Consider the following 13492-nt stretch of genomic DNA (forward strand, 5'->3'; position numbering starts at 1 on the left):
TTCAGGTTACCACTTCAGGATTCTTCAAGGTCCAGGAACTCGGTGGGGTGGGGGACAGAGGGAGGGGAAGATGGATGTTTCTCACTCATGGCTATATAATGGAAGTAAGGATTCTATAGCTACAAATAAGATCAGAGAAATGGGTTCTACAAGGTTTAGTTAAGTGAATCCAGGAATAAACAGTTCGTGGACTGCTTGCAAAGGCACATCACCCTATCCAAAACCCAGAATCTAAGATAGATGCAGAGGTTCAAGCACCTGAAAGCCACTCGGTCTTGGTCGGAAAACGGAATAAGCACAGCCGTGCATATTTCGAGCTATGGGCGCGTGTCTGTAGTGACTACCTTTCCCCCAGCAAGCTGGGTACTCATTTTACCGACCTCGGAAGGATGGAAGGCTGAGTCGACCTGAAGTGAAATGCGTGCGCAACATATTTAGGAGGCGCAGTTTATAAAGCCGAGGCAGAGACGCGTATCTGGTGAAAGGCAGTTGCCACCGAGACAATGTGCAGAGCCATTATTCTGTATGCTTACTTCCCGGGCACGCTGTAGTCGGAGCCCGACATTTAACACAGGTGCTGGGGCTAAGCCCGGCTTCACATCGAGCCGCCCAGGAAGCCTGGCTTAATGGGAAGGGACTGTGAGGGCAAGTGCTTTGAAGGCGGCAGGAGGCTAGCAGTCACAGCGGAGGAAAGCCATAATCACTGGCAAGAGGACCGGGGGAGGCGAGGTTGCTCTTTCAGGGCTGCAGCGACCGCTGACAAGGTTGGCTCAGCAGAAGCGAGAGCGGGCGGGCGGAGGAGGAAGCGGCGGGCTCCCTTCGCTCGCGCAGCGGGAGCCTCCCCTCAGAGTCTGCCCCGGGAGAGAGGGCGCGCGCGCGCGCGCGCGCGCGCAGGGGAAGCGCTCGCGCTGCCGCCGAGCCCGAGGCACCTGGCGCGAGGCGCTCCTCCCGCAGCCGCCCGCGGCGACCCCTTTGCGAGGATGTGCTTGTCCCCCGCGAGGCGGAGTGCCGGGCGTGCAGCGGAGGAGGGCAGGCTTTTGAAGCCGGGCGGACTGGCAGAGGCGGGGAGAGGGGCAGGAGAAAGAGGGAGGCGGAGACCTCCGAGCGGATAAGGCGCGCGAGAGCGGTGCAAACAGCGCGGAATTCGCCTTGGGGGAGGCAGAGAATAAACGGCGCCGTCCGTCGCGGCGAGCCCCCGCCCTGCCCCTGCCTTTCGTTGGCTCGCTGCGCGAGGCAGCCCGGGCGGCGGGAGCCATGCAGAGGTCGCCCCTGGAGAAGGCGAACGTTTTCTCCAAACTTTTCTTCAGGTGAGTGGCCACCGCCCGAGCGGGCACGTGCTACCAGTGGGGTGGGAAACGGGGTGAAGCGAGCGGGGGGGGACTGAGGCGTATTGATGTTCGAGCGGGAAACGGGGCGCTCCATCGGGCAGCGCGTGCCCGCGGCGGGCCGGATCTGGCGCCTTTCAGCCCGGGCCCTTTCCGAGGAGGCCGAGGAGCAGGAACCCACACGCCAGCTCGCCCCGCGGGAACGGCGCGCCACAGGGCAGCTGCTGCGCTTCTGCGGGGAGAGCGGGCTCGGATATCGCCATAGGCGCGCTCCGCACTAACCTTCCTCCAGTCAAAGCGCGAAGTGGTTAATGACTGGATTCGAGCCGAGCGGTTGGCATGCCGGGTTATCTCCTATCTCGTCCTGCTCAGCAGGGAGGGAAGCACAGCGAGAATTTCTGCTTGCCAAATACCACCGCGCTGCCTGAGATGCCAGTAATTAGTGCTGAAAACCCCAGTTGGCAAAGGGAGAGGGAAATGGAGGTTTGTTCCAGGAGGAGGAGGACCCCCCTCCCCTCCGCCTTTTTTCTTGGTGCCCTTCGCCCCCCCCCCCCCCCCGCAGCGCCGTCAAATGTTTCCGCCGTCTGAGGCGTGAGGCTCGTCCATTTCGACCCGAAAGTTCTGTGAACCTATTTGGAAGAGAATCATCGCCCGAGTAACCTTTGGCCAGCAGGTTGATTGCTTTTGGCTCACTTGCGGGATCTGCTTGTTGGGCATTCCTGAGAGAGAGCAAGAGAGAGCGAGAGCGAGAGAGAGAGAGATACTGCTGAGGTGAGGTCTGAGGACGAATCGCCCGGGAAGCAGGGATTTGCCGGCGATTGGGTGGTCACTCGCCGAGCGCAGAGTCCAGCAAAGAGCTCCAAACTCTCCGGTGCCGGGCTCATCAGCCTCAACCTAAAATGAAGACAGGCCAGTCCTATGCCTCGATTCGGCTTGGTATTTGCCAAGTAGAAACAAACAGTACTATGTAAAGCCCAAGAAGGTAGTCATAGCATTGCAGCCTGAGCTCAAACCATTTAATGTTTCAATTAATATTTAAACATGCTAGTTATCTAGTACAATTATCTCACTGTTCTGCCATCATGGAGCTCAAAGCAGAGTACATGGGATTCCCAGGTGGCCTGCCCCATGGCTGCACTGACCAGATTCAGACCTGCTAAGCTTTAGCAAGGCGGCTCCATCACGTACCTACAAACTATGATTAGGGATCTTAAGTGGTCCTTATATCAGAGAGTTCCCTGATTCTATCATATCTGCTTTTTGTTTTAAAGCCCAAACAGCCTGGGGGTAGATTGTATCTTTATGGCAGGGAGAGGCTACTTGATTCTTTCCCTTCCATGGTGTGGAAAGAGAGAGAAATGCTCAAATTCTCAAACTTGGGGTCATCCATTGATATTGATCAGCAGTAGATTTGGGACAGGCAAAAGAACGCACCGCTGTACATGACACACCATTAATTTATGGAAGTTGATGCCCCCAGATGTAGTGATGATGGCCACTACAACTCTAAAATGGGTTAAGATACATTCATGGAGGGTCGGTCTATCCATGGCTATTAGCGCTGATGACAATAGTAGCATCCATGTTCAGAGGGGGTATCCCACTAAATGCCAGTTTATGGGAAGCAACAGTGGGAGAGGGCTATTGCCATCAAGAGTTGCTGGAAGTAAATAGTTGGCCTCTGTGGAAAGCACAATGCTGGACTAGATGGGTCGCTGATTTGACACAGCAAATGTTCTCTAGTCATTCTTCAGTTCAAAACAGCCCTTCCTAGCCAACTTTTTTCACCATATGTATGAGTATGTGGGGGAGACAGAGAAAGCAACCCCTTGATTCATGTTACACCAGGTTGAAGGGTGGCAACCCTAGGCAGGGAAAATGCCAAGGTACAAAATGTGACTTAAGGGCACATTTATATGATAACAATCTTTATTAACTCAAAATAACTATCATCCCCAGTTCTGTACTCGCACAATTAGAGATTAGAATCACTACTCCACACACAAAACACACATGGAAAGAAAAAAGGGAGGGGTTATCTACCTGTTTACTTCTGTTTTAAGAACAGCCATGCCTGTATAGACTCATGAGTGGCCAAAGTCTGCTCTGGGGGTAATTGATATACATTATGATGTCTTTTTGATTGTCAGGAACAAGTCCTAGAAGAACGGCAGTGGCTAAGACCACATTTGCCACAAATACTTTGACCACAAGTACCCAAAGGACACAAATGGGGAGTACATGATGGTTCTATCTAGGACTGAGGCTGCATGTGAGGACACTTGGTCAGTGCGTGTTTGGTGTTGTGTGTGTATAGGGAATCATGTGGGGATTCTGCGTCTCCTATTCAAGCCCCATAGTCTTCTGAGGCAAGTACTGTATAAAGTGTTCTGTTCCCTTCTCGTATCACAAGAGGACTGCAACATTAGTTGATCCATTGTTAGATTAATCAATTTCAAACATTCTTATCAGTAAAAAAGTGATCCCATTTAAACATGATGTTAAAAATTCAAGCACCATCTGCAAAGAGGTATTCCCTCCTGCATGAGGAAGAACTGGGAATGCCTGCATCAATATATGTGCACATAACCTAAAATAAAAGGAAGTATGCTTTTTTTCTTTCTTTAAAACTTTGTGGGACCCATAGATGGTGGTGTGTGAGTGAAAGGCACTTCCACTTGAACAAGGGAGGGCCCCCAATTTACAGCAATTTTCTCCCCTTTCTGCTGCAGCTCCTCATGCCATGTGCTACTCTGTCCCTGAGGGTCCCTTACCCCCCAGGAGCAGAGTTTCAGGAGGTGCAGGGGCTGTAAGGGGATGGGGAATGTTTGGGAAGCCCTGTTCCATGAAGAGAGTTCTGTTCTATTAATGGACCCAAAGATAGGATCCAAGCCACTGGGTTTTTCCCTCATATGTCAGTTTATACAGATTTAATGATTGATTAAAACTCATGATTTCTCATCAGTTGACAATCCTATTTCATACCTTACCATCTCTGCCTTAGAATCATCAGTTTAAGCCAGCAGTCCTATGGCACTTATTTGGAAGTAAATCCCATTGACTAGCGGGGCTCACTTCTGATTATATCTGCATAGGAGTGGGCTGTAAAAAGCTTTTCTCCTTACATCATCAGATTGGTAAGACAGACCAGCCAACAGCATTTCCTAAAACACATACACCAAACACCCTAAAGCCAGAGCAGGCATTGTTGTGAGCCAGGTATCCAAAGTGTGACACTTCTTCCACAGGAAAGGTTGGTCCTAATAAATGAAAAACATTGTTTACAGGCTACAGTTCCTCGTTTCTTAACTTCTTTGTTTCTTGCATGCTACCAGTTTACAATAACATGCAAACATTAAAACAATATAAACAATGAATTTACATAATAAACATTTCCCTGCAAGAAATCAGGGAAATCACAACTGTACTTGTGTGTGACTCTATTGTTTTCATATATACATTACACTTTTTTCCATTTCTAAAAATGGTAACATGATGTAAAATATATTAAATTATTTTATAGGACTAGCCTCATATTCCATTTCTGTCACAGTTCTTAACAGGGCCAGCCCATTATTAGTCGGAATGAGGCAGCTACCTCAGGCAACAGAAGCTGAGAGGCAGGTGGTAGTGATAGTGAGTGTTGGAGTGAGTGAGGAGTGATAGTGAGGTGTTGGAGGACAAAGCCGTGTGTACTTTGCCTCAGGCAGTAAAATGGCCCAGCCCTGGTCCTTAGCAATTTTGGTGGTAGCGTTGGCCCCAAGTAGTTTGAAGCCAGTGTTTCTAGTTGGTATCCTTGATTCACAGCTTAAACATGCTAAGATTGGGTAAAACAGAACTGTGGCCAGACTCCCCATTCTCCATTCAGCCTTCCTTGTTTACATTAAATAAGTTTTTTCTCCACCACACATGGGCCAGGGGTTAGACTGGATAGAACCAGTCTGACATACGAGAGGCCAGGCCAATGTGAAGTTCTGGATGCACAAGAGAGAGCAAATCTGTTAGTTGGAGCATCTCCTTCTATAAGTCAGTGCAGAGTACTGGAAATGGCTTCATCCGGAAGGAGAAAGTCACAGGAGATCCCCTTGATCCCCAAATTGCTCCTTGCCAGCACCTTTTCTGACTCCTTGGTTAAGGAATATTGTTCTAGAGAACTTTACTCAGCTAATAATTTAAAAACAACAACTTGATTTCAGAACATAGTAGTAATTACTATTACTATTAGTTATAATTAGTAATTCCCAATGTAGTAGTGATTCATTTAAAATTAATGCCTAATTAATTGCCATTTGTTTTTATATACATTCTACTTAAACTCTGTGGGTTGGATTGAAAGCTAGTAAGCTATCTCCTTTTTTCTAGTGAAGCACAAGAAAACCTATTTAGATTTCTGGTTATATTGAAGAATATTGTTCTTCAGTATTGCAAATTAGCCCTCGCTAGTGCCTTGTATAAAGGTATTAATACAGGACTAGGGGGAAAATTATCATTCCAAATTCCTAGAATATATTATTGGAGTTTTAGGAGTCAACCCTGCATAGAGCTGAAAAAGAAACCAAGATTTAGACTCCAGTATAGCATTTCTTGGTGGCCATGGCCAGGATTCTTTCATTACATTGCTAACATTTCCTTGACTGTATTGATTCCAGAAGTTGTGTTAAAATTTAGGATGTGGTAATCATTTTGAGCAGCAGTATTTCCTTGTTTTCTTGCACTTTCCCCACTGCCAGTATCCTCTGAAATGGTCAAGTTTGTAGTTATAAGACTGATTGCAGAAACAATATTTTTGTGAATTCGTTCAACCTGGCACCTTAGGATGTTCACACAGACAGGTGTAGGATTCTACTGCACTAACTTCAATAATTACAAATTTTGGGAACTAGTTTAACAAATTAATGTTTACTGTAAGATTACCATGGCAGATTAAATGGATCTCTCGTTCCTTGTACCAGCGTCAAAACCAAGCGTACTCCCCCGGTGGAAAGCTTCAGCTGTTTGCAGTGTGGCAGGACTGAAGTGAGTTTGGTAACAGCAGTAGTGAGCAGGTAGAAACAACAACAACATTGATATGTGATGCTCAGTACAATCCTGCACCAGTTTCAGTCAGATAAGAAAGGTGGATGGGGATGAGGTGGATGTTTTTCCTGATGACTGCTATGCATGTTTGCCAATTATGACTGCTAACACATATAGGAAACCCCAGACTGCCAATGTATCAGCCCACCTTTTGAATAATATAGCATTCCTTTTTTGTTGTTGTTGTTTTTTTTAGCAATGACAGCTGTTACTGCTTGGTCTATCTTCCTGTACTATGACCAAAATATTCATCTAATGTAGGCTTATTCTACCTGTATAGAATTAGATTTGTAAAGTGCCAATCTTGATACAGGGAAACATGCTGAAGGTCATTCAGGGACAGCTCAAAACAATTGTGCCAACACTTGAAATATATTCATTATAAGATTTCCAGTGATAAAAAATATCATTGGGTTTCTCAGCTAGCTGATGACAGTAACATACTTTGGTTTGCAAACCTGTAGGCAGAATTATTTCATTATAGGTACACAGCCACACAAGTATTTTTAAGGTATATTGTGAAACATGCAGATGTTTGAAGATGCCATATATGGAGTCAGACTATTGTTTCATCTAAACCAATGATCTACAGTCATAGGCAGTGATGGATATTTAAGGTGGATGTTTTGCCAACTTCCCAGCCATGCTGCCTGGAATTCTTTAATTGAAAATACCAGGACTTTGAACTTGAGAGTGTATGCATGCAATACATATGTTCTGCCACTGAGCTATGCACCCAATGAGAAATACTGGTGTTTTTTTTTATATACGTGGTAGAAAATGAACAAAGATGTAAGCTGAAGAAACTATTATTTTAAAAGCAATTTTAGCTATGAAAGACAATTCCTATTCCTCAACAATATTTGCAATAAATTATGTTTTATGTAGATGATTAAGTAAGGATATGGCCTTCTACCATGGTGTGTTTGGACATCCCTCCAGAATACAATGCAAATAAATGGCAACTCTTGTGGTAAAAAAATAAAGTACTCATGGTTAAAAGCTGGAAGACTATCGTGTATATTTAAATAACGAGATAAATATACTTCCCACCATCTCCTAGTAAATGACTTTTCCAGGTAAACAAACCAATAATAGCAGCAATAATAATAGTTAATATTAATACTAATACTACTAATAAACAGTTATGAAGGTAGAAAGCCAGGAGGGGTGTGGGGGCTATCCACTGCAATTTGCACTAAGTGCCATATGTATGATTATCTGCCAGCTGGACAGAAGTTGTGGGTGTATGTTTGGTATAATGAGCTCCTGGCCCTCAGGGAGCAAGTTTGTTCCCTTGAAGCCAAGGTTGCTGACCTGGAGAAGCTAAGAGGCAGAGAGGTTGACGGATGAGAAATGCGGAGTCCTAATAGCAGTGTCCCAATCCCTAGGTGACAGTTCCTCTGTTGTCAGTGAGAATGGGGGACTTGGGGAAAGAGGCTGTCATTCTGAGAAAGAGGGAAATGATACCTTAGAAGGCATCCATTCCTCGGAAAAACAGCAAATAACCTCCCATGCTGAGGATGTGCCTCTGGGGGTTGGGGGCTTGTGGTAGTGGGAGATTCAGTCATTAGACACATCGATAACTGTGTTTGTGATGGGTTTGTAGACCACATGGTAAATACTAGAAGCTTCCAAGCCAACATGGGAGAGTTGGAGTACCTGGTTTTAAAGGAGAACCTAGATATAGTGGGCATCATAGAAACCTGGTGGAATGGAGAGAGCCAGGGGGATACCTATATGTTAATACAGAGCATGAATTTTTGTTCACTCTGTTTTGACTCCTAAATATTATCTGATCAAGTTTGGAATGGTCTCAAATTAAAGCTGCTGATGCCCAGATTTGCAGAAAAATAATCGCACCCCTGAAAATAAATTGACAGCTTTGCAATTAACTGTTAAAGTTTATAATATTTGGGAGACCTTTTTCCTGTTGAGTTCATGTTACCTCAGTCAAAACCTGTCCAAGGCTTTTCTCCCACCACATTCCAGCAGTGAGTGGGGCCAGAGCAAAAATGGGTGGAGCTACAGAAGTGACTCTTAATTTTGGCCAGCACTCAATGGGGGGAAAAAGACATTTGCATCCAGGCAAATGTGTGTGAGCCCCCCTTTGTAATTGGAATAAATCATTAAGTGTAGTTGAATTAAATAATATCAGTAACCTGGAGTGGGGCCAATGAAGGGGCGCGGCCTTGGAAGAGCCTGTAGGTCCACATTTGGCCCATGGACCAGAGGTTCCACATCCCTAACTCTACTGCATGCTATAGGATGTATGCCAGGCATGTTGAACAACTTTCAGCCCCAGCACTGAATTCCTTTTTGGAGAAGCTCCTGGGGGCCACATTCCAGTGGTGGGCAGAGCCAAAGGCAAAGGGGAGGGCCCAAAAGACAAAAAATAGCAGCCTATTGTAGCTTAAACCTCTTAATTGCCAGTCACTAAGCCTTAAGAGAAGCATTTTGACCTTTTAGAATGGGGAGAAAACTGCATAAAAGCTGGGAAACCACCAAACAACTGGTGGTGGGGGAAAAGGGTATGTGGCCATCTGCAGATCCCTGAAGGGCCAGATTGGGACCCCAAGTGGGCTGGATTTGGCCCCTAGGTCTGAGACTCTGCATCCCCGTTTAGGGAGAATGTAAGGTATTTCTCCTTCAGATACAGGAAAATATTTTCTTCGATTACTGTTACTGCACGTTGTTGGTGCCACTGGTTACAAAACTTACAGAACTTATAATGGGGTAGTATATGATACTTTTAAAGAAGCAGCTCAAGCACGTAATTTACTAATTTAAGATGTGGAATTGCAAAGAAGTTTAGAGATAAATAAAGAATGGTAAAATAGACATTTAGTACTTGAATTAACACTTTGAATTCTGTACATGCACTTCAATTATGAAATCTTTCACCGCATGATATATATTAAAATGTGAAGTGACTTCTTTAGCAATCAGTATCTTGAGTTCCAGGATGTGATGGCTAGATAGCATCACCGCTGCAATGGATATGAACTTGAGCACACTCCAGGAGAGAGCGGAGGACAGGAAGGCCTGGCGTGCTATGGTCCATGGGGTCACGAAGAGTCAGACATAACTTAACGACTGAACAACAACAAATCTTGAGTTCCATTTGGCCAGTTTACACACACACATGCATTTACCACAGAGATTCAGCAAAAAATCCCACATATCATTTTGGGGGCTAATTTCATTAAAATAATTGGGAAAATATGTTTTCCTATTATGTATAACTCCAAAACTGTGGAGGGATTTCTGATTTTTTTATTTTGAAAAAGCTTTCAAAACTGTACCAGTCTATCTTTAAGTTTTATGACATTGTGAAATCTCAAGATTGGGTAATACAGCTGATTAACAAAGTTACTAAATCATAAGTTACACACACATGGCTGTGAGATATTTCACAATGGGTACATCTAGTAAACTCTATAGGAAGGACAGAGAATGGCGTACTGGAGGAGGTGTTGCTCTGTATGTCAAAGAGGGCAGAGTGTCGAGCAGACTAGAAAACCAAAAAGGGGCAGACTCTTCCACAGAAGCTCTGTGGGTTACAATACTGGGCTTCAAAACTAATGTAATACTAGCAATATGCTATCATCCCCCAGACCAGGACATTCAGATGAAAACGAAATCAGGGAGGCCACCAAACAAGGAAGTGTAATAATGGCTGACTGAAATTACCCCTAAATTGACTATAAATACATGTTCCAGCCATGACAAAGAGGCTAGTTTTCTTGAATCCCTGAACAACTGTGACCTAGAACAGTTGGTCTTAGAACCAATCAGAGGGGAGGCAACCCTGGATTTAATCCTCAATGGTGTCACCCAGGACCTACTATGAGATGTGAATGTTGTAGAACCAACTGGAAGCAGAGACCATAGTGCTATCAGATTTAATATATATTTAAGTGGGAAATTGACAAGGAAGTCTAACACAGTCACATTTGATGTCAGAAGAGGAAACTTCTCTAAAATGAGGGAACTGGTGAAAAGGAAATTGAAAGGGGGAGTCAAGAGGATTAAATCTCTTCAAAATGCATGGAGGTTTCTCAAAACCACAATAACAGAAGCTCAGCTAAAATGTATACCACAAGTTAGGAAAGGTAGCACCAAGTCCAAGAGGTCACCAGCATGGTTAACGAGCAGTGTCAAGGAAGCTATTAGAGAAAAGAAACCTTCCTTCAGAAAATGGGAGTCATGCCCAAATGAGGAAAAGAAAAGGGAGCACAAGCTTGCGCAAAGGAGAAGCAAGCAGACAATAAGACATGCAAAAAAGCATTTTGAGGAGCATATTGCTAACAACATCAAGGCCAACAATAAAGAATTATGCAAATATTTAAGAAGCAGGAAACTAGCTAGGGAGGCAGTTGGATGATAATGGAGTTAAAGGAGTACTAAAGGAGGAGAATCTGAATTAATTCTTTTCATCTGTCTTCACTGCAGAAAATATAGAACAGATATCTGTTCCTGAGCAGATGTTTTCTGGAATGTTTTCAGGAAGGAAGTCTGAAGAACTGAAATTCCCAACCTTATTGACACATTGAAGTTTAATAAATCACTGGGCCCAGATGGTATCTATTCTAGAGTTCTTAAAGAACTCAAATATGAAATTGCTGATCTTCTAACAAAAATATGAAACATGTCCCTAAGAGGCACTAGGCCTTGGTGCCAGAGGACTGGAGAATAGCCAGTTAACACCCATTTTTAAAAAGGGATCCAGGGGGGATCTAGGAAATTGTAGACCAGTTAGTTTAATGTCTGTTCTGGTTAAATTGGTTGAAAGCATTATTAAAGATAAAATTACTAGTAAGTATATACAAAGATAAGCCCTGCTGAAAAAGAATCAACATGGCTTCCTCAAAGGTAAGTCCTGTCTCACTAACTTTTGAGACTCCTGAGCAAACTTTGCAGTCACAGAGTAAGAGGAAAGGTCCTCTTATGGATCAGTAACTGGTTAAAGAACAGAAAGCAGAGAGCAGGAATAAATGGTAAATTCTCCTAGTGGAGGGATGTAAATAGTGGGGTCCCACAGGGACTAGGGATGGCAGAGAAATCCGCTGCAGACTCAGATAAGGCTGGATTCTCAAGAATCCGACTTGCAAAGTCTGCAGCACACCTCAGTGGACAAATTTACATAGAAGGAAGTGCTTTACAGCCACAAATGCTGTAAACTACACAATATACAGCTGTATTTTTCCTGTGTTTAATGGAGGCCGCCATTAGCCGATCACACCATTTAGAATGGAGGAGGGCTGCCCCAAGAAATCCAATGGATGCAGTAAGGCTCTGGGGAAATCTGTGGGGTTCCAAGTGGCCTGGATTTCCCTGCTTCAGACCCCTCCCCAGACAGGATGTTGGGGGGTTCGTACGTCCCTAATTGAGACCAATGCTTTTCAGCGTATTCATAAATGATCTGGAATTAGGAGTGAGCAGTGAATTGGCCACGTTTGCTGACAACACCACATTAGTCAGGACGGTTTAAGCAAAACAGGATTGCGAGGAGCTCTAGATAGATCTCTCCAGACAATGAGTATCAAAATGGCAAATGCAGTTCAATGTAAGCAAGTGTAAAGTGATGCACATTGGGGAAAAAATCCCAACTTCAAGTATAACCTAATGGGATCTGAGATACTGGTGACTGACCAAGATAGAAATCTTGGGGTCGTGGTGGACAGCTTGATGAAAATGTCAACCCAGTGTGCAGTGGCTGTGAAAAAGGCAAATTCCATGTTAGGTATAATTAGAAAAAGAATTGAAAATAAAACTGCCAAGATCATGATCCCCTTATACAAATCTATGGTGCGACTGCACTTATAATACTGGGTACAGTTCTGGTCACTGCACCTAAAAAAGGTTATTGTAGAGTTGGAAAAAGTGCAGAAAAGAGCAACTAAACTGATCAAGGGGTTGGAGCAACTCCCCTATGAGAAAAGGTTACATCAGCTTAGAAAAAGGTTGAGTAAGGGGGGACATGATAGAGGTGTACAAAATTATGTGGTGTGGAGAAAGTGGATGTGGAGACATTTTTCTCGCTCTCTCATAATATTAGAACCTGAGGTCATCCCATGAAGCTAATTGGTGGGAGAGTCAGGGCAGATAAAAGAAAGTACTTTTTCACACAGTGCATATTTAAACTATGGACTTCTACAAGAGGTCGGGGCAATATGACAATGGAACCAATTACCTAGGGAGGTGGTGGGGTCTCCCACACTGGAGGCATTCAAGACGAGGCTGGACAGCCATCTGTCAGGGATGCTCTGACTTGGATTCCTGCATTGAGCAGGGGGTTGGACTCGATGGCCTTGTAGGCCCCTTCCAACCCTACTATTCTATGATTCTAGGTAATGATGGCCATGATGGCCACCAATTTGGATTGCTTTAAAAGGGATTGGTCAAATTCATGGAGGAAAAGGCTACTGATGGCTAGTAGTCCTGAAGGCTATATGCTACCTCCAGTATCAGAGGCTGTATGGCTATGTTGCACTCATGTCCAGCTTCTGGTTTTCCCATGGGCATCTGGTTGGCCACTGTGTGAACAAAATGCTGGGCCAGATGGACCCTTGGCTCTTCTTATGTTCTTATGTAACTTTATGGGATATGTTTATGTTATAGAGTTCATGTTTGCATGTAAAGACAGCCCATCCATTAAATAAACCATGGGCTGTCGAGGATGAGAGGGAGAGAGTAGGTGCGCTGCCTGCTTTTATTCCACAACCCACAATTGAGTTGTTTATAGGTTGTGGAGTGTGACATTCAAACCTAGCAGTTAAGTCAACAACAAGCTGGGTTGTTTAGCCCCTTAACATAGCCTGTGTTATTACAGCTAAAGGTTTTCACGGTCAAATCACACTTGACAGTGGGCACAAATGTTTATTGAGAGAGAGGACACAAAATAAAATGCTATGAATATTTGCACACACACACACACACACACACCCAACACATTGCCAGTGGCTTATTGCTGAAACCCGCATCAGTGCTTATTTTGGTGTTAAATATAGTAACCACTGTAAATCATTGCATTAGTTTTGAGAATCTCAAGGAAACTAGTGCTAGAGAGGCACTAGTTCAAAGTAACA

General features: G+C 44.4%; 1 protein-coding gene across 1 annotated transcript in view; it reads left to right on the top strand.

The window, feature by feature from the left end:
- The first annotated feature begins 882 nt into the window (after window positions 1-882).
- CFTR (CF transmembrane conductance regulator) overlaps window positions 883-13492 on the top strand; it is a 139398-nt gene continuing 126788 nt past the window's right edge. The window contains exon 1 of the mRNA XM_084811822.1: window positions 883-1307. Within this exon, the coding sequence (XP_084667948.1) occupies window positions 1255-1307 (53 nt within the window). The 5' untranslated portion in view covers window positions 883-1254. The remainder of the gene's footprint in view (window positions 1308-13492) is intronic.

The sequence above is a fragment of the Heloderma suspectum genome, chromosome 7 (genome assembly GCF_057233095.1).
Source record: "Heloderma suspectum isolate Gila_16-S chromosome 7, 16-S_ref, whole genome shotgun sequence".
Lineage (NCBI taxonomy): Eukaryota > Metazoa > Chordata > Lepidosauria > Squamata > Helodermatidae > Heloderma > Heloderma suspectum.